Below are 24,168 nucleotides of genomic sequence, written 5' to 3' on the forward strand. Positions count from 1 at the left end.
CACGATTTAAAAGTGCTTTTAAAAGCCTATTGTATTCAATAAAGTATATCAAGATTTCGATTTGATCTTAAACAATAAGAAGAATATCAACGGAACGACTGGACCGATTTTGTCGAGACTTTCACTGGCAGAAAGCTGATTTAATAAGGAGTAACTTAGGCTACAACAATAACTTTTTTTGTTAAATTGAAACGCGCACGAAGTCGCGGGCACAGCTAGTATTTAATATAAATATACAACTTTAATTAAAACATTTTGTTTGTAGGACATGTAGCTATAAACAATGAATATTATGATAATCGTAATATATTAAGAGAAACGCGTGTCATCATAAATCATGTCGCAATAGAACAATAACATTGCCTTAGTTGTTTGTGTGAGCGATCAAGAGATAACATTAATCCAGATTAGAGTCGTTTAAATTATGTGATTATAAATGAACATTGTAATAAATTAACAAGAGTAAGTATTAAATAATATACAAATAATTATATCTTAAGATATATTCCTATTATCTATTCTAAATCACTCTAAGTTTTCATTATTTCGAGGATTTTTTTTTCTCAACTGACGTATTGTCGTTTAACAGGAGATAGTGACAATTATTTACTTAAACGCCACATTAGCTTGGTATTAAGAACATATTCTGTTTTTTATTTAAATCAGTTTTATTAGACGGAGTTTTATCAACAAGTGACTATGTCACTTCCGTAATTTCATGCTTAAATTATATAACTAGTTATAATAATAATTATTATTTATAGAACATTTAAATATGTTATACTTATAGCTCATGGCTCTCTCTGATAAGGAAGTGAGATAGAACATATTCATTTTTACCCTTTTTAAAATTTGGTTATTGGTAATTCGACGTAATCCCGTTAGGAGCTGATAGGGGTGACTATTTGCGATAATTTTAACCCCCATATGCACGATGCTAAAGTAAATCATTTTTGAGTTATTACATTTTTTATATATTTTCAAAATAAATCAAAAATGCACAACTTTAATTAGATTAAATTACAAAATGTCTCACTTATAACTTAGCTATTGAACTGTTTCTGTTTCTTAATTTTATTTTAAATTTTTATTTTTGTTTTATTTATATAGTGTGTAGTTATTAATAAATTTTGTGGGAATTTTAAAGAGCGACTTTTAGTCCGAATTCGTTCATGTTCGAGCACGAATTTCCACCAGCGTCCTTTGTGGTCATTTTATTTCGGTTGTTTTGAAATAAGTTCCTAGTCGTTGTACATTTATGGAAAAATTAGAAATCGTGTATGTTATCTTCAATAGACATTAACTACGATATCAACTCTAAGATCCAAGCCGAGTTGCTATCAAGGCAGTCAAACGAAATCTCAAGCTTAGTATATAAATGTATATGTATATGTGTATGTATATGTATGTATTATGGTATACAAGTGTTTGTTCAAACTAATATTCCATTTTGAAATATTTCAATTCCATCACTCGCATAGTTTAATCGGAAGACGATCGAATAAAACGTGCTTTTACATCCAAGGCAAGATAATGTACACTCTTAACTTCCTAATTTTCGTTATTGGAATTCTAACTCCGAACCTCGAGACCTCAAGCCGTATAATCCAGCCACGAAAACAACGAGGTATTTATTTTCCAAACAATAGATAGATTATCTCGCAACGCGGCTGATCTGAACAAAGCGAGGGATTATACGCTTTAATGTTATCACAATCTATTGTATGATTGACAGTCTATTTGTCTTCAAGTACTACAAAGTTTTAAAGCTTATTATTGCGTGAAATTCAAAACACAAAAAGTATTTTGTTAATAATGGAGAAATGTTCAGTATTTTCCCAAAATTTACAATTTATTTATGTGTAGTGGGTGCTTATAATGATTAGTCGAGACAGAAACCGTAGTTCATATAGGTTTGTGATTGGCCCAGGTACTCGCTTTTAACGGAGCTCGACGAAGCCAAAGAGAGACATGTGACCACGGCAACTCTCTCAATATCTAGATAATAATAATAATAAATTTCTCGTTTCATACTTTTCGAATATAATTTTTTCATTAGCCTGGTTTTGTTTATATACTTTTTTTTAGGGTATGTTATGTGCTGTGTGTACCTGGGAAGAACATGATAAATTCGCTAATAATTTGGCTTGCCTAGTTTATAAATAACGAAAATTACTTATTGTACACAAAAATTAAAAATTAAAAATAATGTAATTACAATAATCAACGCACAATATGGACTAGAAATCAATAGCATTATTAATTATTATTTATCTTTTATTAATATTTACGTTACATGACCTACAACATAATCACTGAAGATTTTACTTATTTACAATAATGTATTATTTATTATTATTATTATAATAAATAACCTATCAAAGGAACTTACGACTTTCGTTTGTAAATAATTATCCGTTTGAATCTACCGCCGACCTTTTCAAATAACTGATCTGACATAACATAGAACCGTATGAAAATACTAAATTAAAAAAAGGTAAAATAATAAAATTATAAAAAAAATAACAGAAAAGTCCTTATTTTTTTGGCTCTGGCAACTTTGAAATCGTAATGAAATGGCGCCCGATAATTCAGCGTACAAAGTCACGTTGGTTCCAAAACATTGGCTACCAGGGTAACATGAAAATCAAGAGATGTTACTTATAAATGCATATGAGGAACTGTTAATGAAAAATCAACTTAACGTTTCTGGTTCAAGGTTTAATTCTGTTTGGATGTAGAAGATATTAATAATAGGCACTCAATGCAATAAGTCAATTAAAAAAAACATATATTATTATTTAAAACAATTCCATTGTGGTTTTTCATTTTTATTTTTTGAGAACTTTATCAAAATCATATAAAAATGATAAATTGTATAATTTATTCATTAAGTTAATTCAAGTTGGTTAAAAGGAAATAACAATTTAACACATTTATATTATAAAACTTGAACTATATTACATTTTAAATGAATTAAACACGTTTATCAACATACACAGACGGACTAATAAACTGCATCTATGTTTAAGACGCCTTTGAAATAAACATTTTTACCATTACAATTTCAGTAAGCATATAAAGTATAACATTTTAAGTACCTATTCAAATTTTATATACAAATTTAAATCGAAACCTATAGTTCTTCATACCAGACACTTCAAAGCAACGTTGTATCATACTTAACTGTATGTGTTTGTACATTGGAAATGACCATTAATTTTTTTTAAGCTAACTTAATAATGTAAGATAATTTATTGAAAAATTTGTTCTAAAAAAAAAAAAGTAGAAGCGGTTTTGTTTTCTTTTAATATGGTGGATTGCTTCCACCTTATTACATATTCTAATTAGTTCTGCATAGATCTGTTTAGGGTTATTAAACGGTTTTGCGGAATATTGTTCCATTCTTGTAAAATGTCTGTTCTTAGGGTTCCTCTGTCGTGAACACAGGATTTCTTGCAAATACAGGTTTTTATTAAATTGTCATAAACATGATCAATGGGATTTAGATCCGGACTGCGTGCTGGCGAATTTATGGTACATATCCAAAGCTCTCCGCAATATTGTCGAACTTGTGCAGCGACGTGGGGTCGGACATAATCTTGCGTTACAGTAAAATTTTCGCCTATTAATCCCATGTAAGGATTCTTCTAAAACATATGTTAATATAGCTTGTGTCGTCAAACCACTGCTTCTACCGTTTTGACGAACTATATCAATAAACACAAATTCCGTTACACACCATACATCAAGAACCGTTTCCAAAAGGAACACGCTCCTCAATGCAACTTCGAACATATCTCCTTCTGCGACCGTCTGCATCATTTAAATATGTCCTACACTAATCGGTAAACAATATGGAGGCCCATTGATATTCAGTACTGATTGCCGCTTCCTTAAGCCTCCTTCTTATTATTCGTGTACTCACATTTACTCCGCAAACTGCATTCAGTTCTGATTTGATGTTTACTGATATGAGGAAACGATTTCGCAGGAAAATTGAAACAATAAATCGGTCGTCACGTATATAATCGTCGTTGATCCTTCCCACCAATGCCACAATTTGAGCGGTTTGTTCGGAGGAGTATCCATATTTATGGTTACGAAAATTTTGTTGAGTTTAAAAGACTTATAATATAATACATAAAATTTACTTTAAGAACACTTAATTTGAAACTAGGCATGCATTTTGTTTTCCCGCGTATAATATTTAATTTTGTTTTTTTTTTTTTTTTATCAATGTAGTGTCGTAATTTTTATTTAGCTTAAAATTAAAAATTTGCATAATTCTAAAAAATATTAATTCAAAGGTAATCCTGACCTTTAATGCAGTTTATGAGTCCTTCCGTGTATAAAATACAGTATACATATTTACAATTTAATGTCATCCTTATAGCGACCACTGTGAGGTATTTCAGCAATAACTTGAAGTTTGCAGTCACGTTTTTTCCAAAACATTGGTACCAGGAAATTATGAAGCCGTAGAGATGTTTAAAAATCAATCGAAGCTTGAAAACGCACTTTATTTGTATCGTCCAAAAGTTAGCTTTCCTTTGTATGGTCAAAAATCAATACTACCCTCCAACAGGTGGTGTAGATACTGTTGCGATGACCAATGACAGAAGAGATAGCATTAAACAATGACATACCTACATATGTCAACTCTTTCTCGCACTAGGATGAAGCAGCATTTGACGTCCATTTTATTCATGAGAATAATTTTTAGGTATGCTGAGGTCACGACGCTTAGTAAACTTAAAAATAAAATATCTTGCACTTTTGAATCATCATTTAACAAACTATATTAAGTGAATCTACTACCGGTTCGGAATTTAGATTCTACCCAGAAGAACCGGCCAGAAACTTAGTGGTTACTGTTATTAGTTTCGGCCAACCAGTTACATAGATTATTAAATACAAAAGGTGAATTATTTATTCCGCTTTGACAACAACAAATACTAACTCCACACATTTTTATCATCTGTATAATCCTTTATCGAGTTATACGCTTTATTAATTAACAAAGATTTCTTAACATGTGATTAAAATTTATTAATTGGCAAAGCTATAAGTATATTGAACTTTTAAAATAACCACGTTGCATTCTGTTAAGAGAAGTATAACAAAGAAAGGGTTATTTTAATATATTTAAAGATCAAAACGAATTAAACAAATAATCTAATGTATGTTATAATTTAAATTAATTTTAAATTTGGCCAGACGTTTTGAATACATCATACATAACTACTAATAAAATAAAATTGTTAAATCAAATGTACGTAAAAATCAGAATATTTTTTGGTAGGCTCATAAAAGCACTTTTGAATCGCCATGTTACAGTGTTGAATTAAATGAAAAGCTACTACCTGTTACCGAAAGAAGATTCAGTAGTTAATACTCTTTTTCACCTAATTAAAAAGTTTTAAAGTAAATATTTTTTGTCATTCTAGGAAAGATTTATTTATTTTGCGAAGTCGTAAACTAGGTGTTATTAGTTTACCTTTCATCCACGTGTCTATACAAAGATTGTCACTGTTATTTTCAAAAAGATCATTGGATTTAGAATCAGTAATTATTCATATTATTATCATTTTATTTTTATCTACCTTCGAATAAATATTCAGCAATACCAATAAAAAAGTAACTTAAGATTAATTAAATACACAGTCCGTGTTTAAGGAATTAGAGGATTAAATAAACCGTACAATTATATAAATAACAGTAACATAAACAGGATAGACTACATTAAACAAAATACAAAAAATACAAAACTAACAATAAAACAAGAGCCGAGATGGCCCAGTAGTTAGAACGCGTGCATCTTACCCGATGATTTCGGGTTCAAACCCAGGCAGGCACCACTGAATTTTCATGTGCTTAATTTGTGTTTATAATTCATCTCGTGCTCGGCGGTGAAGGAAAACATCGTGAGGAAACCTGCATGTGTCTAATTTCAACGAAATTCTGCCACATGTGTATTCCGCCAACCCGCATTAGAGCAGCGTGGTGGAATATGCTCCAAACCTTCTCCTCAAAGGGAGAGGAGGCCTTTATCCCAGCAGTGGGACATTTACGGGCTGCTAATGCTAAATGCTAAAAACAATAAAATTGCAATCGAGCCAAAATGCAAAGTCACGTTTTTTCCAAAACATAGGTACCGAGAAATCATGAAAATGAAAGAGATGTTTCGAACGTCACCGAACGAAAACCGACTTTATTGATAGTAATATACGGTTATGATTTCTGTGTGAAGACAAAAATCAATACTGTCGTTACGACCATATACGTTGGTGTGTGCCACAAGTGGCTTTCGATAGTCTACTGTGTTCCTCTAAATTCAAATGAACCAATGAAAAAAGAGAAGAAGCAACACATGTCCTATTATAGACACCACTATTTTCCTGTCAGAGTATCCAAATATATAACTTTCTCTTTCACACTAAAGCTTTGTCATAATAAACTGAAATAAGAAAGGTTTTTGGAAATTATCCTTTTGTTACATAAAGCCGATCCATATTGTTGATCGTTGGGAATTGCAGTTTCGTTGTTGATATTATTATTTCAACGGCGATACTATTTATAATTATTCTAAACTCAATTAAGACCACAGTAAAGTAAAAAATAACAGGCGTTATCTCCTAGTGCTGGACAAAAGATTTCTGACTTTTAAGGAAAAGGTTAACGGCTTATTTTAGTGTACTAGTGTAGGAGAGATCGATGGATACACGCATCTGATGCATAGCAGAATGTCAACGTGGATCTTATGTAGCTTTCCTCTTTCCTTTCTATTTTACTCCTGCTTCTATCCCTCCTACTACAATAAGCTTACATTAAGCAAACGACAAAACCCTAAAAGCCCTCAACCCATTAGTTTTCTGTCAGCGCTGTGCTAACATTAAGCAGAAGATTGGTCTGATTTACAGCAGACGTCAAAAATCCTTGCAGTTTTCTGTGTTATCAATAATGACCCTTAAATATATCTGATTAATAAATTTAGTGACTTCTTGGACAATCGTTTTGGTGAATTTTGATTGAATTTATAAAAAATGATTTTTGCTTAGTTACAGAATCTACCAACTATTCAATTATTTGTTGTAGTAGTTATTAATCATTTAGGAAAACGAAGTCAATTTATATTCTGATTAGCTGTTGTGACGTTCAATTGTTCGAAGATGATTTGCGAGCGTAATTTCTGTTGACGCTTTCACGAGTAACGTGACCAATTAAAACAAAAATAGTGTAAAAATTACTTTATTTTCTACAAATGTATAATTTTATTGAAACAAAAAAAAAACCCTTCATCGACTTAAGCCTATTGATATTTGAATTATTATCGTATAGACTATAGAGTATCTAAAAAAATTTACAAGTAAAACTACATTATGCTTTCAACTGGTGTTTCTTTGTCACAAATAAATATTCAGGGAAATATTTTTTTTCATATGAAAACTAATTTTTAAATCTCCTTAAAACATCATATACAATTATGACGTCATAATTTACATTGTTAAACAATTTCGTATTGTTTCAATTCATTCGAATAGTATTGCAAGACTTTCAATTAAGTATGAGAAATTAATAATATACATTATTTATTGTTTGTACTGTGTTTATATGTATAAAATTTGAATATATAAATAGAGTTTATATAAAAATGTATATGTAATATTTATCATATCAGACTTATACAGGGCTGTAGGCTTCAATTGGTACCTACACACCGATTTTTTAGCTCTGAACAGATATAATTATTTTATTTAAAGGTTGGATGTCCAAATCCTTTAAGAAAGATAATCAAGTTAAAAAAATTATGCATACATACGTACAATACACGTCAGAATGAGATGGAACCTCGTCAAAGTAAATCGAAAATGACAGATCTCGAGCGAAAGAGAATTAGAAAAGAAGTTCTGAACAATATTATCTGACTCTGGCAAAGCCCTAATCGTACCATCCAAAATAATACAGTAACAAATTTCGAACGAAAAATATGCACTATCAGGTTGCGTGTGAATCGTTATTTTGCTGACGGTACCGTTACAAAAAAAATTAGACGGCGAATTATAATGAAATCTAATTTGCCTGTATAGCGTCATATCATAACACTATCATTTTACATAATTTCAGTTTTAATGACAATAGAATTTGTAAATGTACCACACGGGCAAAATTGTTTTAAAATAAATTATAAATATGTTAAAAGAACAGTTAAAATAATTTAAAAAATTAATCTCATACAAAACAATAGCTAAATTTGTCTACTTATTGCATACATATGTGTGAGTTTGACTTTGGTGTATGTGTGTTTTAAGTGCCTAAAAAAATTGTATCCCACATCCTAAATAAATTCATATCTTCTCGGTGTTCGTAATTACTAATTATTTATGTAAATTCTATTGAATCGAATTATATTTTATTAAAAAAACTTTGCGTCTCATTCTTGATATATGTGTGTTCTGTTTAAGTAAACATCATTAAATGCATACATATTTACAATTTTACAACATACAATTCAACACGTCTTGTCTTTTATAATATGAACGAATACCACACTGTATATAATATATATAATAATCTTAAGTAGTTAATCATTCAAAATCCTAACATAATTTTATATATATCACCTATTCCAATCGAAGGAGTAAAGATTAACGAACCTTACCTAGCCGAAGTGGCTCAGAGGTTCAAAGCCGGACAAGCACCACTGAATATTGTGCTTAATTTGTGTTTGTAATTCATCTCATGCTCAGCGATGAAGGAAAACATCGTGAGTAAACCTGCTACATGTGTATCCAACCGCATTGGAACATCGCCAAACCTTCTCCTTAAAAGAAAGAGGAGGCCTAAGGCTAGAAGTGGGACGTTTACAGATTGTTACTGTAATTTGTAATGTAAAACCATCTTTATTTACCTCAAAACACTGTTTGAGTTAACGACTTATATCCACTTCAATTTTACTCAATGACAAAGTATTTTTGCTAAATGACAATTTTATTTTTCAGAAATAATCACTTCAATACAATGTCAAACCTGTTACTTGTACTCCTGTGATTGGAATATGCTATATATACAATAGACATATAGGTTACCATCTAAAATATATGTTTATCTTTACACAATTATTATTATTTAAAAAATATATATAAATCATGTGTATGTTTTACATTTTCAAAAACATCTAAAACATAATTAAATTCAAATGTTTATAAACAAAGTTACCAGATAATTTTGCGCAATAATTTCTCAATACGACACTAAAGAATAAACTAAGACTTATTTTACAATTACAAAAATACTCCTAATACGTAATTCAATCGTTTTCACTCGTATGCGAGTCCTCCCCACTGTCACTCGACCATTCCCCCTCACTGTACTCCCTCTCTTTCTTCCTCTTTATCTTCCCCGCCTCCTCTTCCTCCGACTCATGTCGTGTCGAGCTCGGAACCTCTCCGATGTCCTGAAGGACTAGTTCTTTCGTCGGAGAGGCGTTTCGAAGCTCCTTCAACGTGTTTGTTAGATCTATGTTCAAGGTCTGTACCGGTTCCTTTATTTCCATCTCCTTCCTTCTCTTCTTCTTGCCCTTTGATGTGTGTTTCTTGTCTTTTTTGCGTTTTTTCTTCTTTGAACTGTGAATTACGTTAAATTATTAAAGAGTCCATAAAGTGAAAATTTTTGTGTAATGTGTGTGTATTGTATATAGTGTATGTACTTTGAAATATTATTATGGAAGTTGTGTCCTATGTACCGATAGGCGTATCGACTTTATATAATAAACAATATAAAAAAAAATTATATAGAAATAATGTATTTATATTTTATAATAAAAAATGTATATATACATACAGTATAAATGTTTTTGTGCATTGAATGTCAAATCCAAACAAATATTGAGAAACAAGAACATGGTCAGTAGGGCGAATACTCCTGGGTATATATGGGTTCAAAGACTGTTTTGTGACTGTAAATGCTAATAATTCTGTCAGTATATATATTCATTTCTCATATCATATCAAACTGAAAATCGTTTTTTCTCGAGAGCCTGAGTTTGGAATTGAATTTTATTAATACAAAAATATATATTTATCTTAATATAAATTAATATTGCTTTGTATGTTCGTCCGCTATGAATTCGTCAATTATGCTATTATGACGATATTTAAGTAAATTGCTCTGTGTTCGTCTACGAAACTGGTCCAAAACAATAAGAATTTAGATTTTAAGATAATCATGATTTAGAAGAACCTTTATTCTACTCAGGGGGAGTTGGTGACAGGTAGCTTGTTATATTTAAACGTGTGGGATACTAAAAGTTTCTTTACTAAGTAAAAATATGTATATAAACCACGATGAAGTGTGTAAATTTTGATGCTTAGTATAGTGACAACATACCCATCATAATCCGATTCTTCGTCGTCAGATGATCTGTAACAGACAGAAATATAACAAATTACAATTTTAACCACTTTCGGCCAAATGTAATATATTACATATGTATAAAAGAGATATATTTGTAAGGATATCACTATCTATGGTAATGGCATTCCTCTTCCACTGTGTTTATAATCTGGGGAACAATTTGCTGTCAGTGTGACGTGAGTGACACCGAGGAAAAATGCTAGAAGGAAAAGAGAGGTTTTGTGATCTTTAAAGAAACGTGGAAAATATGGTACAAAGAAATAGTTATAATATTATTTAAATTAGAAGTAAAGGCTTTAAATGTTGTTTTTTGTTATTTCAGGTAAGCTATTTTGTTTACAATATGTTAATTGTAGTAAAACTTCTGTATAAGTGCGATGTGAATAGAATAAATTTTGTTATTTCAGAAAACATAATTTCGTCTTTATTTCGCCTGAGCATATACTATTATAAAACAACATTTACGCAATAAAATACAACAACTATGGAGAAATTAAGATTTGATTTTTGTGTGAAAACAGCAGCAGATGGAAAATCAAACATTATTTGCATAACCTCAATAGGAACACCTGATGGCCAAATTTTTGGCATACCGGCCGAATATCAACCTGCAAGCTTACACCAACTTATAACAAATACATCTAACTATGCCAAGATAAAAAAAACATTGAATAAAAGACATCAAACAAGGAAAATATGGATAACTTTAACTGATGAGATATCAAAGGTATATTTAGATGAAGAACGAAATATACAGTTTAAGGATTTTTACCTTGAGGAGATTAATGAAAACATAAATAATTCAAAACCGTTAACTGAAAGCTCAAATAAAACATTGGAGAAACTATTAGAGACATTACTCGAAGAAAAGCAAAGAAAATCTGAAACTCAAAATTTGGGAAAAATTGCAAAAGACTTTGCGCTTGAAAAATTCACTGGTAAAAACGCAAACGCTCACCAATGGATTAAGGACTTCAACAGAGAATGTGAACGTTTCCATATTGATGAAGACAGGAAAAAAATTGAAATTTTAAAACAATTTTTAGAATATTCAAGTGTAAACTGGTACAGTTGTATGCTAATAAAATTTACAATAGAATCAGAGTGGATTAAATGGGAAAAAAATTTCTGTGAAACATTCGGAAACAAAGGTTGGTCGCCAATCAGATATGCTCTTGGATTTAAATATCAAACAGGCTCCTTACTTGAATATGCATTGAAAAAAGAGAAGTTGTTATTAGAGGTTAGGAAGACTATTGATACAGGTACTCTTATAGACCTTATAGCCGCAGGCCTACCTAATTACCTGAGTGACAAAATTGACAGAGAGACATTACAACAAACTGAAGATCTCTATAATGAGATAGGCAAATTAGAACATTTTGTTGGGAAGAACAAATATGAAAAAAAAAACTACATGCACTCTGACATAAAAACAAAAAAAAATGAAGAAAAGAAACCGTGCCAAATTTGTATCAATAAGGAAAAAGGGAAACGTTTTCATCCTGAGGAAAACTGTTGGTTCAATACGAAGAATCAAAAATATGTTGTGAAAAGTGTTAATAACTCGGAATTAGAAGTTGAACTTAATGAAGAGAATCCAAAAAACTAGAAGTATCACCATTAATAAAAATAAAGTTATTATTAAATGACACTTTAAAAGTTACAGCAATTTATGATTCTGGTTCAAATGTATCATTAATTAATGCAAAGTTATTAAAAATACAAAAAAAAAAAGAAGATACATTTAATAAACAAACAGCAAAATTGAAAACTATTAATGGTGAGAAGAAAACAAAAGGTATAGTAACATTAAAAATAAAAATATATGACATTGAAAGAGAAATGAATATTTTTGTGATAGATAATGAAAATTTTCACTATGATTTTCTCATTGGTTTGGATTGTATCAAAGAATTTAAATTAACGCAAGATGAAAAATTGAATATCATACAGTGTAATAATTCACTTAGAGAGAATAAAACCCAAAATGAAGAGAATAAGAAAAATAAATACTCTGAAAAAAATATTTTAAATGTCGAAATTCCTAATGTACTAGGTGACAAAAATAAACAAAATGTAACTCTAAACTCTGAGGTACGTAAACAAGAAATAAACTGTTTAAACCAAGGTGAAATAAACTTCAATGAACATATTAATATAAGTGAATTTGAAATTTCAGTAAATCATCTAGATATATATAAACAAACTGAGATTGATAAATTAATAGAGAAATACAAACCAATTTTCGCTAAAGACAAATATGACGTTGGTAGAGTACGAGGTTATGAAGCTCACATAGACTTGACAGTAGATCAATACTGCTACAAACGCCCATACAGATGCACAACTGATGATAGAAAAGAAATTGAGAACCAAATATCAAAACTATTGAAGAAAAACTTAATTGAGGAATCATATAGCCCTTTTGCTGCTCCAGTCACCTTAGCATACAAGAAAGAAGATGGGAAAAGATCAAGACTGTGTATCGATTTCCGAGAATTGAATAAAATTGTTGTCCCTCAATCACAGCCGTTCCCGTTGATTGAAGACTTAATGGTAAAGACGGTTAACTGTGAGTATTTTTCCACTTTTGATATAAACTCAGCATTTTGGTCCATCCCATTGAGAATTCAAGATAGATATAAGACAGCTTTCGTCACACAAGAAGGCCAATTTCAGTGGACATGCCTCCCATTTGGTTTAAAGACGGCCCCAGCTATTTTCCAAAGAATATTGAGGAGTATAATAAGAAAATATAATCTCTCAGATTTTGCAGTTAATTTTATAGACGATATCTTGATTTTTTCTAAAAATTTCGAAGAACACATAACACATATATCGAAACTTCTTGACGCAATATTAACAGAAGGATTTAGACTGAAATTCTCTAAATGCACTTTTGCAAACGATCATGCCAAGTATTTGGGACATATAATAGGAAAAAATTCAGTTACACCTCTCAAGGATTATTTAACAGCTGTCAGGAACTTCCCCATTCCAGGAACAAGGAAAAACATACGTCAGTTCCTGGGAAAAGTAAACTTTTATCATAAATTTATACCACACAATGCAATTATCCTGGAACCATTACACAATCTGTTACGGAAAGATGTTAAATTTATATGGACCAGAGAATGCCAAAAATCATTTGATAGAATAAAAGATTTACTATGCTCGAAACCAATTCTAAAAATATTTGACCCAGAACAACCAATAAAAATATACACTGATGCCAGCATTCAAGGAGTGGGAGCTGTATTAAAACAGGAAGATGAAAACGGAATAACTAAACCTGTAGCTTATTTCTCAAAGAAATTGACCGACACTCAAAAGAAAAAAAAGGCAATATACTTGGAATGCTTGGCGATTAAAGAGGCTGTAAAATATTGGCAACACTGGCTTATGAATAAGGAATTTATAGTTTATTCAGATCATAAACCACTTGAAAATCTTAATATCAAGTCTAGAACTGATGAGGAACTGGGCGATTTGACATATTACTTATCCCAATACAATTTTAAGATAAAATATAACCCAGGACAGTCAAATCAAGAAGCGGATTGCTTAAGTAGAAATCCAGTCTTAGAACCTAATGAGAATACTGAAGATTTTTTGAAAGTTGTAAACTTAATAAACATGCAAGATATTAAAAAGGATCAAGACACAAATTTAAATATACAAGACGGAAAATCAAAATCATTTATACTGGAAAATAACATTTATTACAAAAAGAATAAAAAAAGAAAAAAAATTGTACTTTCAGAAGCATTTAGCAAAACACTAATTAAAAATGTCCATTACACTTATTGCCACATTGGGAGAACCCAAATGATAAATAAAATAAATCCTTTCTATACAGCAAAGAATATCATCACAAATATCAAGAAACTCTGTGATGAATGTGATATTTGTATTAAAAACAAATCAAGAAGGAATCCAAAATTTGGTTTGATGTCCCATTTAGGTCCAGCAACACGTCCTTTTGAAATTGTATCCATCGACACAATTGGAGGCTTTGGAGGATCAAGGTCTACAAAAAAATACTTACATCTCTTGGTTGACCATTTTACACGATATGCATACATTCTGACATCAAAAAATCAGAGCTCCAATGATTTTATCAAGTTGGTGGAAAAAGTGACAGAAAGTAATAATATAAATATACTATTAACAGACCAATATCCTGGCATAAATTCCAAAGAATTTAAAGACTTCTTAAAAAAGAAAAATATAACAATGGTATTTACTGCTGTGGACGCGCCATTTTCGAATGGTCTAAATGAAAGGCTGAACCAAACTTTAACCAATAGGATAAGGTGTAAAATAAATGAAGGGAACAAGAAAACAGCATGGACAACTATTGCACAAAAATGTGTAGAAAGATACAACGAAACAGAACATACAGTTACTAAGTTTACCCCAAAATATCTTTTGGAAGGAGAGAAAATGGATATTTTACCACTGGAATTGAAATCAAGAAGTACAGTAGAAGATCTAAAAAGAGACAGAGAACTAGCATTGGAAAATTCAATGAAATCCCACAACTATAATAAAAAAATATATGATCTAAAAAGAGAAGAATATAAATTTGAAGTGGGTGATAAAGTATATGTAGAAAATGGAAACCGACTAAATAGGAAGAAAATGGATGAATTGAGGATTGGACCATACAAAATCCTAAAGAAGATTTCAAAATCTATCTATGAAGTTGATGTTGGACATAAGAAAGTGGAATCAAACTTCTACCATGTCACAAAGTTAACCCCAATAGTGAGTAGGTCTTGATCGAACAATCACCATTATGTTGTTCTCTCCGAGGGTGGGAGATGTAAGGATATCACTATCTATGGTAATGGCATTCCTCTTCCACTGTGTTTATAATCTGGGGAACAATTTGCTGTCAGTGTGACGTGAGTGACACCGAGGAAAAATGCTAGAAGGAAAAGAGAGGTTTTGTGATCTTTAAAGAAACGTGGAAAATATGGTACAAAGAAATAGTTATAATATTATTTAAATTAGAAGTAAAGGCTTTAAATGTTGTTTTTTGTTATTTCAGGTAAGCTATTTTGTTTACAATATGTTAATTGTAGTAAAACTTCTGTATAAGTGCGATGTGAATAGAATAAATTTTGTTATTTCAGAAAACACAATTTCGTCTTTATTTCGCCTGAGCATATACTATTATATATTTACTAATCTATCTTGAGATATAACAGATAGATATTAATTTCGCATTTATAATATAAGTCAGATAAACCTAATACGTTTTAATATTATATATTCTATCGGTTGGAATGACGGATCATTTCTATGCTGGTAGTGTGCTGTCACTTGTTTTTTAATTTAATTTTAAATTTGACTCAATCGTTCTCTTGGCCTTTCGTTAGTCATCTATGATGTTCGTTAATATCATAAATGATTTCAGTATTCATTTAATTTAGACATTTTTAACTTATCCTTCATATAATCAAATATTATCTTAATTTCCGAGCTAAAGGGAACAGTTGGAAACCAGTGCTGTTTTTCGACTCAGCTAAACCGAGATGATTCTTTTGACCACACAATATTATACGTGAATTATAATGATTATTTGTTTAGTTCATTGGTGCCCGGCAACAATGAACTTTCTGTACTCATTAAATCTGTACTTATAGCAACTTAACTTTGTTTTACTAAAAAAAATAAAACGGGACTATTAAACTAACCTGATTTTCTTCCGTTTACTTTTCTTGTGTTTATCGTTTTCGTCATCGTAGTCTGAAATTAAGAAAAATATATATTATACATTTGGAAAAAATTACACGGTCCGATCGGTAATGTCACGAACACGTAGATACCGTTTGGATATCACGGGCACTAGGCGTTGTTACCTCTTACATGCGCAAGTCAATATAGATATTTTTTTTAACTTAGAATATCTCGGCATGCTTGCAAATGTGACACCTGTTTGAAAGTAGTAATAGACTTTATATACTTTAGCACCCTTACATCGCCAATGCGACACTGACCTTGGGAATGAATATGATGTACCTAACATCCTTGTGCCTTTAGTTACACTGGCTCACTCGTCCTTCAAACAAACACAACACTATATAATGATGGCTAGGATAATACGCGATTAGTGGGTGGTGCCAGCCCAGACGGGCTTGCACAAAGTCCTGCCACCAAGTAGTCGCTAGAAAAGTATGTAAGTAGGGGTTCCTATTATATAATTACGTCAGCCTGAGGAGTCTTGGAAGTGATAGTATCCAATTGGTATGAGATGGAAAATTAGCAAATTCTGTGTTGTCAACATATCTTGACAGCATAAATTTCTATTAGTGAACACCTTAAATTTTGAATAAGGAATCAAACAATGCTGTTTTACTTGTCGAATGCTTTCTGGAGATTTGTAAGGAAACGCATTGACGGAAATCACATTAGAACTGTCCCAACTTATAGAAACTGATAAGGAGGACCGGTGAGGATACGGCGCGTTACCTCTCTTGTCTCTTCGTCGTCGTTTATCCCGTCTCCTTCTCTTTTCTTCTTCCTCAGACTTCTTTTTTCGAAGCGACTCTAACGTGTCCACCTGGTGAATGAGATGAAAAAATAAAGTACATTCCGACATTTTTGACGAATACGACGAACGCTAGAAGTGTTAATTTGTGAAGATATTACATTTATATAAAACTCCTTTCGACTTCGTTAGGAATTTAAAGGATTTTTTTTTAAAACTTGGATTCCGATCCTTTGCTTGCGAGGTCTATTCTAAATATACATAGATTACACACCCAAGTACAGAAGATTTATGTATATAGATAAAGATTATTGACAACTGTGCATTTATCACAATCCAACTCGGTCAACTGACAATTAATTTAATTATCAAACGATACGCGTAAGAGATCGTCGTATGACGTACTCAATGTGTATAATCTCGTGAGCTCGGAGCGCGGTTGTCGATATTACGTCTGCCGATATGAGATTATGACATCAAACTTCAAGTGTGGAAAAATTTCATCACTGTACGTGACGTCAAAGACAACTGCCCTTAGTTGTAAATATATCTATGCTAAAGGTTATTAGGATACGTTTTCTTTGTAGGCCGAGGCTCAAGATAAAAGAAATTTCAAACACTTTCTAAAAATAGATTTTTTGATATATGTGTTGTCGAGATATTACTTGGCGTAGTTTTTGCGGTAACTGCGAGCAGTGTACTAATTAAAAAAAAGTTTTATAATAGTCAGTCGTGAAGATAAAGCAATTAAACGCGTCACGCGTTGAAGTGTAAGAAATATGTAGTAGTAAAGTAATTACTAATAACTCAGAATATTATAATTCTGTCTGTCTGTTAGAATTTTCCTGTAATAAATGCCAAGTCACCAATAGTTTTACATACGATACCGGAACTTGGACACTAACTGCGGGTCTAGTCTACGAATTCAAGACCACTCAGCGGCTTATGCTCGGAGTACCTTTTGAGAATAAAATAAAAAATGAGGTCATCCGGAGAAGAACTGGAGTAACCGACATAGCTTGTAAGATTAGCAGAAGTGACAGCAGGCACGCATGTCGAAGCACCAATGGCCGTTGGGGCAGAAGAGTTCTTTAAAGGAGATCGCGAATCACTCACCATGGCGCTGGCGAGCGAGGTGGCGGGCAGCGCGGCCACGGCGGGGTGCACGCCGGCGGCGCGCAGGAAGGCGGCCGCGCGCCGCCGCCGCCCGCGCGCCGCCGAGGCGTCCGCTGCGCGCGGAGTCGCCGCACCCATTGTTTCGACTATTTCTTGGGGACAAAATTATATCCGTATTCGTTATGTTAAGCGTCTATGTACGTAGTTAAAGAGAACGTACGAGTTGTATTACCTTTTGAGTCCGACTGCTCGCCGGTCAGATCGATCATTTCATCGGAGTTATCTTCCAGCGATATGATCTCGTTTTCCACCTCGTCCTTGTGCCTCCTCCTCTTCTTGTCTCTCTCCGTTTCTCTGTTATTCCTCTCGACGTCTCTTTCTCTCCTCCGTTCTCTTTCCTTCTCCCTTTCGGAGTTCCTCTCGGCTCTCCTGTCCTTGCGTTCGGATTTGTGTTCCGACCGATATTCCTTCTTCCTATCGCGGTGTTTCTTTTTATCTCTGCTGGGGCTCCTCTTTTCGCTCTCCCTAATTCTCTCTTCTTTTTTCTCCGGCGGTTTTTCCTCTTTGATTTCGACTTTTACTGGATTGATTTCTACAATTGGCTTGTCTTCGACTTTCAGTGGTTCTTTTGTTTGATGATTTTCTTTCGGTAACGGTTCTATGACTTCAGTTATTGTCGGTTTTTGTACAACAGTAGCTGCCGGTTCGATCGTTTTCACTAACGGCAGGTTGTTCACTTGAATCGCTTCCATTTTGTACACAACCGCCGGCGGGATATTATTAACCGCATATACCTGCGGTATGTTCGTTTTCGGTATTTCTTTTGGCGGTTCTTCTTGTTTATCTACATCTTTGTCCGCTTCGTCGTCTTCTGAACTCGATTCGTAGGGAAGAGCCGGTTTTGGTAAGATCGGATCGGGTTCTTTTAGTTTCTTTATAGAAAATGATACAGGGGCTGAAATGAAAATACTTTGATGTACTAAATTTACACGGAGCAAACACATTTAGCAAACTTTTTGAGATTACTGATTGAATTGAATGATTTAGATTCTGTTAAAAAAACTTGAAATACAACTTTCATCTTTTATTTTTATTCCACAAGTCAATCACCTGATGGTAATTGATTCAAATTCAATCACCTGATTTATTTTATTCCACAAGTCAATCACCTGATGGTAATTGATCGCCACCACACATAGAAATTGCGCCGTAACAAAGCCATCAAACCAATAATACTAAGTATTGCTGTTGGACGTTGAATATCTGATCAGTGGGTACCTACCCAGACGAGCTTGCACAAGGCGCTATAAAGTAACAAATACATATATAAATAGGTAGATATTATTGTTTTACCTTTATCGTGCTTCTGTTTCTTTTCTTTCCCGTTGACATCTACGCCTCTCTTTTCTTGCATTAATCTTCTATAAAACGTATGATATATGTTATCAGGTTCTAAGAACGTGAAGCGAGGATCGTTTTTCGCGCGCACTATCTCTTCGAACTTGTCGCCATTCCGTGCAACGTACGCCGCCATCTTGTCGATCACGATCTTTATGTCATCGGGCGGAGTTACGATTATTGGTTTATCTTTGCTGTCCGATGAGGAACTGTCGTCGAAGTCTGTGATCGAAGACAATAAATGTAAATTAATATAAGTATAATATATATTTCTGTGTATTAAATTAGTGAGAATGTAGTTTTAGAATACTAATTTCCGCGTGCACCTTCACCCGCGTTTGAGTGAGGAGGGTGTTAGTTTTTCTTTCCCCTATTCCTGTTTTATGTCCCGAATAATGTCTATGTAAATTTCATGATGTTAAAAAGGTAACAATTTTACTTAGGCGATAACTTTTTTTATTGTTATATGTTTGAAAACAAAGATTCAACATATATTATTTTACCATACCTTATTATACAACTTTATGACCGTACATTACATACATTCATATAGTATATATATATGACCGTATCCGGAACGTACCGAACGTACCGGTACCGTTAAAATTCCATAATATATAGAATTATGAGAGATTATTTAATTTAAATATATATATATATATATATATTTATTGAATCTAACTTCAATTGTCTTTTGTATATTTTTAATTGATCTCACCCGAGACGTCACTGTCACTATCCGTATTGTAGTTCTTCATGAGACTGAGGCCAGTCGACTTAGTAGTAGTCACAACTGGTTTCTTCGGCTGAGGTTCGACTGGAGCTGGCTGAGTCTGCACTTGAGTCACATACTGACTGTAGTAGGCCGCGTACTGTTGCTGTAGAGTTTGGTTCCCCGTAGCTATAGAACGAAATAACAAGTTAAAAATTTAGACTGACATTATCTGGAATGAAGAGTTTACATATAATTACTATCATATTACTAAATCAGGAACAGAAAAGCGGCTAAACGAGGACATCCGCTCCTGTTAAAGGCAAGGTTAAAATAGTTACATCGTTACATTGAGGTACCAAATCGAGCCAGTCATGTTTGGCTCCGATAGACGGCTAGAGAGACTAGGGGATCGTGCGCACCGGTGGGGCGCGGCGCGTCGCGGTAGCGCACGGGCGCGCGCGCGATGGTGGGGCGCGGCGGCAGCGGCTCCGTGCCGGGCGGCGCCACCTCGCCCGGCGCCAGCTCGGCCGCGTACGCCTCGTCGGCCACCGCCTCGCCGCGCATGCGCGAGATCAGCAGCGTGTAGTCGCAGTCCGCCGACGGCTTGTAGTGGATGCTCGGGATGGACGGCGCCTGCGACGTTGCGTTCGATACTTGTCAATACAATTCATTTGTTATCAAACATATACGTCATAGAGAACATACTCGCCACTAGGTGACGCTGTAAAACGACCTCTGTAGCATTCATCATAACAATTGGTATAGTGTATCTAATGTATTTATAGGTACTACAGTGTCTGTGGGATTTTAATAGCGGGATATAATTAAAGACTTCGATTATTTGATATTTATCAAAAAGATATCTAACTCACTGATTCAATTATAGTCGAAGCTAAGCTCGGATGTAGATAATCTTCATTCGCATCATGTTTTTCTGTAATAAATAGAAAAGAAATTATATTTTTTTTAAGTCCAAAGAATATACTATTACTTAATCTGCAAGGCAACAAAAAAAAAGAAAATATAAAAAAAAAAATTTGGTAAGTGTTCAGTGATTTTATATTTCTAAACTAACTTTAAATAGACTTATTTAACATACACCTTATTTTCGTGCATTTAAGATGTTATTCAAACAAAAAAAAAATTGTATTCAAAATATTTTGATAGCTTTCTTAAATTTAAATGTATTAAAAAGACATCATATCATTATTTAATTCATGTATAGATATTTCATTTATACATTACAAGATCAGCCATGGCATACATTATCATTACAAGCCTCCTGACCAAATACAGCCATCAACATCCATTCTCAAAAAAACTAGAAAAACTGCAAACTTGACGCAGGACACATTTTAGTTCACAAGCGTGTGCTCAAACTACAGGTGCACTATTCTACTCCTGACAGATACCGACAGAAAATTGACCCATCAGGGGTTTGAACGTAGAGCCTCAGGAGCCACTATTTAGCCACTAGACTAACGAGAATGTAATTGAATATTAATCCGAGATACTACAAAATATGTTACATACCTTCTACTGCTTCAGCTTTCTTCTCTGGCCACTTCCCAGCTTTGACTAAAGCAATCAGTGCTGTATAATATGGATGTAAGGATGAATCTTTGTTCAGAAAATTGAACTGAGCGTTATCCCCTTGTTTTGCCTTGATCAGGATCTCCATCTGAGCACCCTGACTAGCTATGAATTTAGCTGTCTTCTCTATTATTGCATTCTGCTTTTGAGTTTCTGGCTGTTAAAGAAATAAACATAGATCAGTTATAATGAAAATTAAACATTTAAAGCTTAATCATAAAAACATTGATAAAAACGGCATATTACTCAATGCAAGTATATATTAAAGATAAAAAAGTGTGGTCTTAGTATTTATTGACTTCTAGGCAGCATATATAAAAACATATTTTTGTTTACTGACATACTCTCTCATTAAAATGGTGGAAAAGAGTAACTACAGAATTTCTTGTTGGTTGTTCTCAATAGATACTATTGAGAAGAACCGACAAGAACTACCTTCGGAACCAGTGGTAACTATAAATTTAACTCAAGTGTAATGAACAAAGAATATTTTGATTTTGTATTTTATAATATAGATATATAAGATATAATTATAAAGTTATAAAATATAATTATTACACTATTATAAAAATTTATTTAAAAAAAATGGAACATACAAATTTTTGCAAAAAGGTTTTAATTTAATTTATCTTGGTCAGATGTGCTCTATAGTTTAAAATATGTATAAAAATATTTCTTACTCACAAGCACTGTGTTTGCAGGTAACAAAGCTATAAATTCAGCTGTTGGTTCGAAGGGTTCTTCCACCTCGACGGCTTGAGCTTCAGACGTTGTTTCTGCTGGAGTATCATAGTTAAAGCCCACCTGGCCATAGCCAGCTGCGTGAAGACGCTTTAACTCTTCTTCTAAATAGAATAAAAATTGGATGGTTTATTTTTTTCTTAATAAGATATAACATGTTTCTTACACTTTAGTGTATGTGCAATAGTTGAGCTGAATACAAAAAGATTTGGGAGTTTCTTTTAAAAAAGTAATGTAGCAATGACCCAAATAAATTTTAATGAATTACTAATATTTCTATATATCTCTCCTTTTCAGCATATCACTTGTGTTAGAAATGGGTACGACAATAGCCCAAGAGGTCAGGATCTATGAATTTCTACAATGTTAAAACTATTGCACTATTGACGCTTTGAATCAATCAATTTAATTAAAATTAATTAAGAATACCTTTGTACATTTCTTCCTCATCTTCATCAGTATGAAGGGCACGGTACCTCTCCTCATCACACAGTTGTTCCACATCCAGTTCAGCCCTGGTGAGCTCGACACGCCAGTCGTAGCCCCCAGGCGGGGCTTCCAAGTTTGACAGATCATGAAGCGCTCCCCTTGCATCGTACCTGTCAATACAAATAAAAAAAATAAATAATTTAGCTTTAATTTTAGATGGAACAAAATAAAAGTAGCACAATTTGAAATTTAGTGAACAGATACATCTTTGTAAACAGAAAATAGGGGGAAAAGGAAAACTTAATAATTATTTAAAATAATATTTATTTTTAGATAATCTTATACTTAATTTAGAATATATAAAACGAAATAGGACATTTCTTATAATATAAATATATGTATATAATATTTTGGTAGGCTGTTTGCATTTATTTCGTCGTCCCATACACAAAGTCAATAATAATTTATCGTACGTACGCAAAAGTTGCCTTTTTTAGGTTATACATACCACCGGAGGAAGTCACCATAACAATATGCAAGGCGGCAGCCAGGTACGGCAACCTCAGCTTTCTTCAGCCCTCAGGAAAAACTTTCAACATTTTCTGCGAAATACTTAGCATCTTCCAAAAATTAATACTTTCTGATTATTTACTATACTTATAAACTTTTTTTAGCGCCACAGTTACAGTCTTATAGTAAAAAACGGATCGAACCTGTCGATTTTCAACGTTTCATCCCCCATCCACGGAATGAGGTGTTTGCCTTGATCAATGTGCAGGGCTTTATCGTCATCCCTGAACAGTTTGCACGAATAGCCGAACACGAATAATTCTTCTTTCTTCTCTTTAAATTCACTTTTTCTTAATATTCCAGTTTCACTATGATTACCAGTCCATTTCACTGACATTTTTAAAATTAATTAAGCACGAATTACAAATATACCCATTTAAGCTTTCATTTCACTTCACCACAAAACACGCCATCGACCTTTCTTGTATTTTAATAATATTTAATCTGTGATTATTAGCAAGGTACTGTCAAATGTTGTCAAAGCTTTGATAGACAATATAATACAGACACAGACAATATAATACGTGCTCTAAGAATAATTTATAATTGTATTTTTATATGCAATTCGTGCGACTCAAGTGCGTAAATATTGATGAGCGTGTTATTTTATGTACCTCTATTTAGTAATAATCTAGTGTTTATAGTAAAAATAATTTTCGGACTGAGCGTAATTATTATATATATATAA

At 32.8% G+C, this 24,168-nt stretch overlaps 1 protein-coding gene across 2 annotated transcripts; it reads right to left on the minus strand.

Moving 5' to 3' along the window:
• Positions 1–7,301: 7,301 nt before the first annotated feature.
• On the minus strand, positions 7,302–23,892 carry LOC125072057 (protein suppressor of white apricot). Of its 2 annotated transcripts, none has more exons than XM_047682551.1 (14): positions 23,624–23,892; positions 22,911–23,080; positions 22,425–22,585; positions 21,681–21,897; positions 21,020–21,081; positions 20,567–20,780; positions 20,151–20,333; positions 19,388–19,654; positions 18,267–18,989; positions 18,035–18,186; positions 16,900–16,990; positions 16,125–16,176; positions 10,390–10,422; positions 7,302–9,626 (listed from the first exon to the last, which is right to left on the minus strand). In XM_047682551.1, the coding sequence occupies exons 1-14, from the start codon at positions 23,815–23,817 to the stop codon at positions 9,311–9,313; spliced, it is 2,835 nt and encodes a 944-aa protein (XP_047538507.1). In that variant the 5' UTR covers positions 23,818–23,892; the 3' UTR covers positions 7,302–9,310. The 2 variants fall into 2 exon arrangements, with proteins under 2 accessions (XP_047538507.1, XP_047538508.1); XM_047682552.1 differs by having other exon boundaries at positions 23,419–23,741.
• Positions 23,893–24,168: the final 276 nt, after the last annotated feature.

The sequence above is a fragment of the Vanessa atalanta genome, chromosome 20 (assembly GCF_905147765.1).
Source record: "Vanessa atalanta chromosome 20, ilVanAtal1.2, whole genome shotgun sequence".
Taxonomy (NCBI): domain Eukaryota; kingdom Metazoa; phylum Arthropoda; class Insecta; order Lepidoptera; family Nymphalidae; genus Vanessa; species Vanessa atalanta.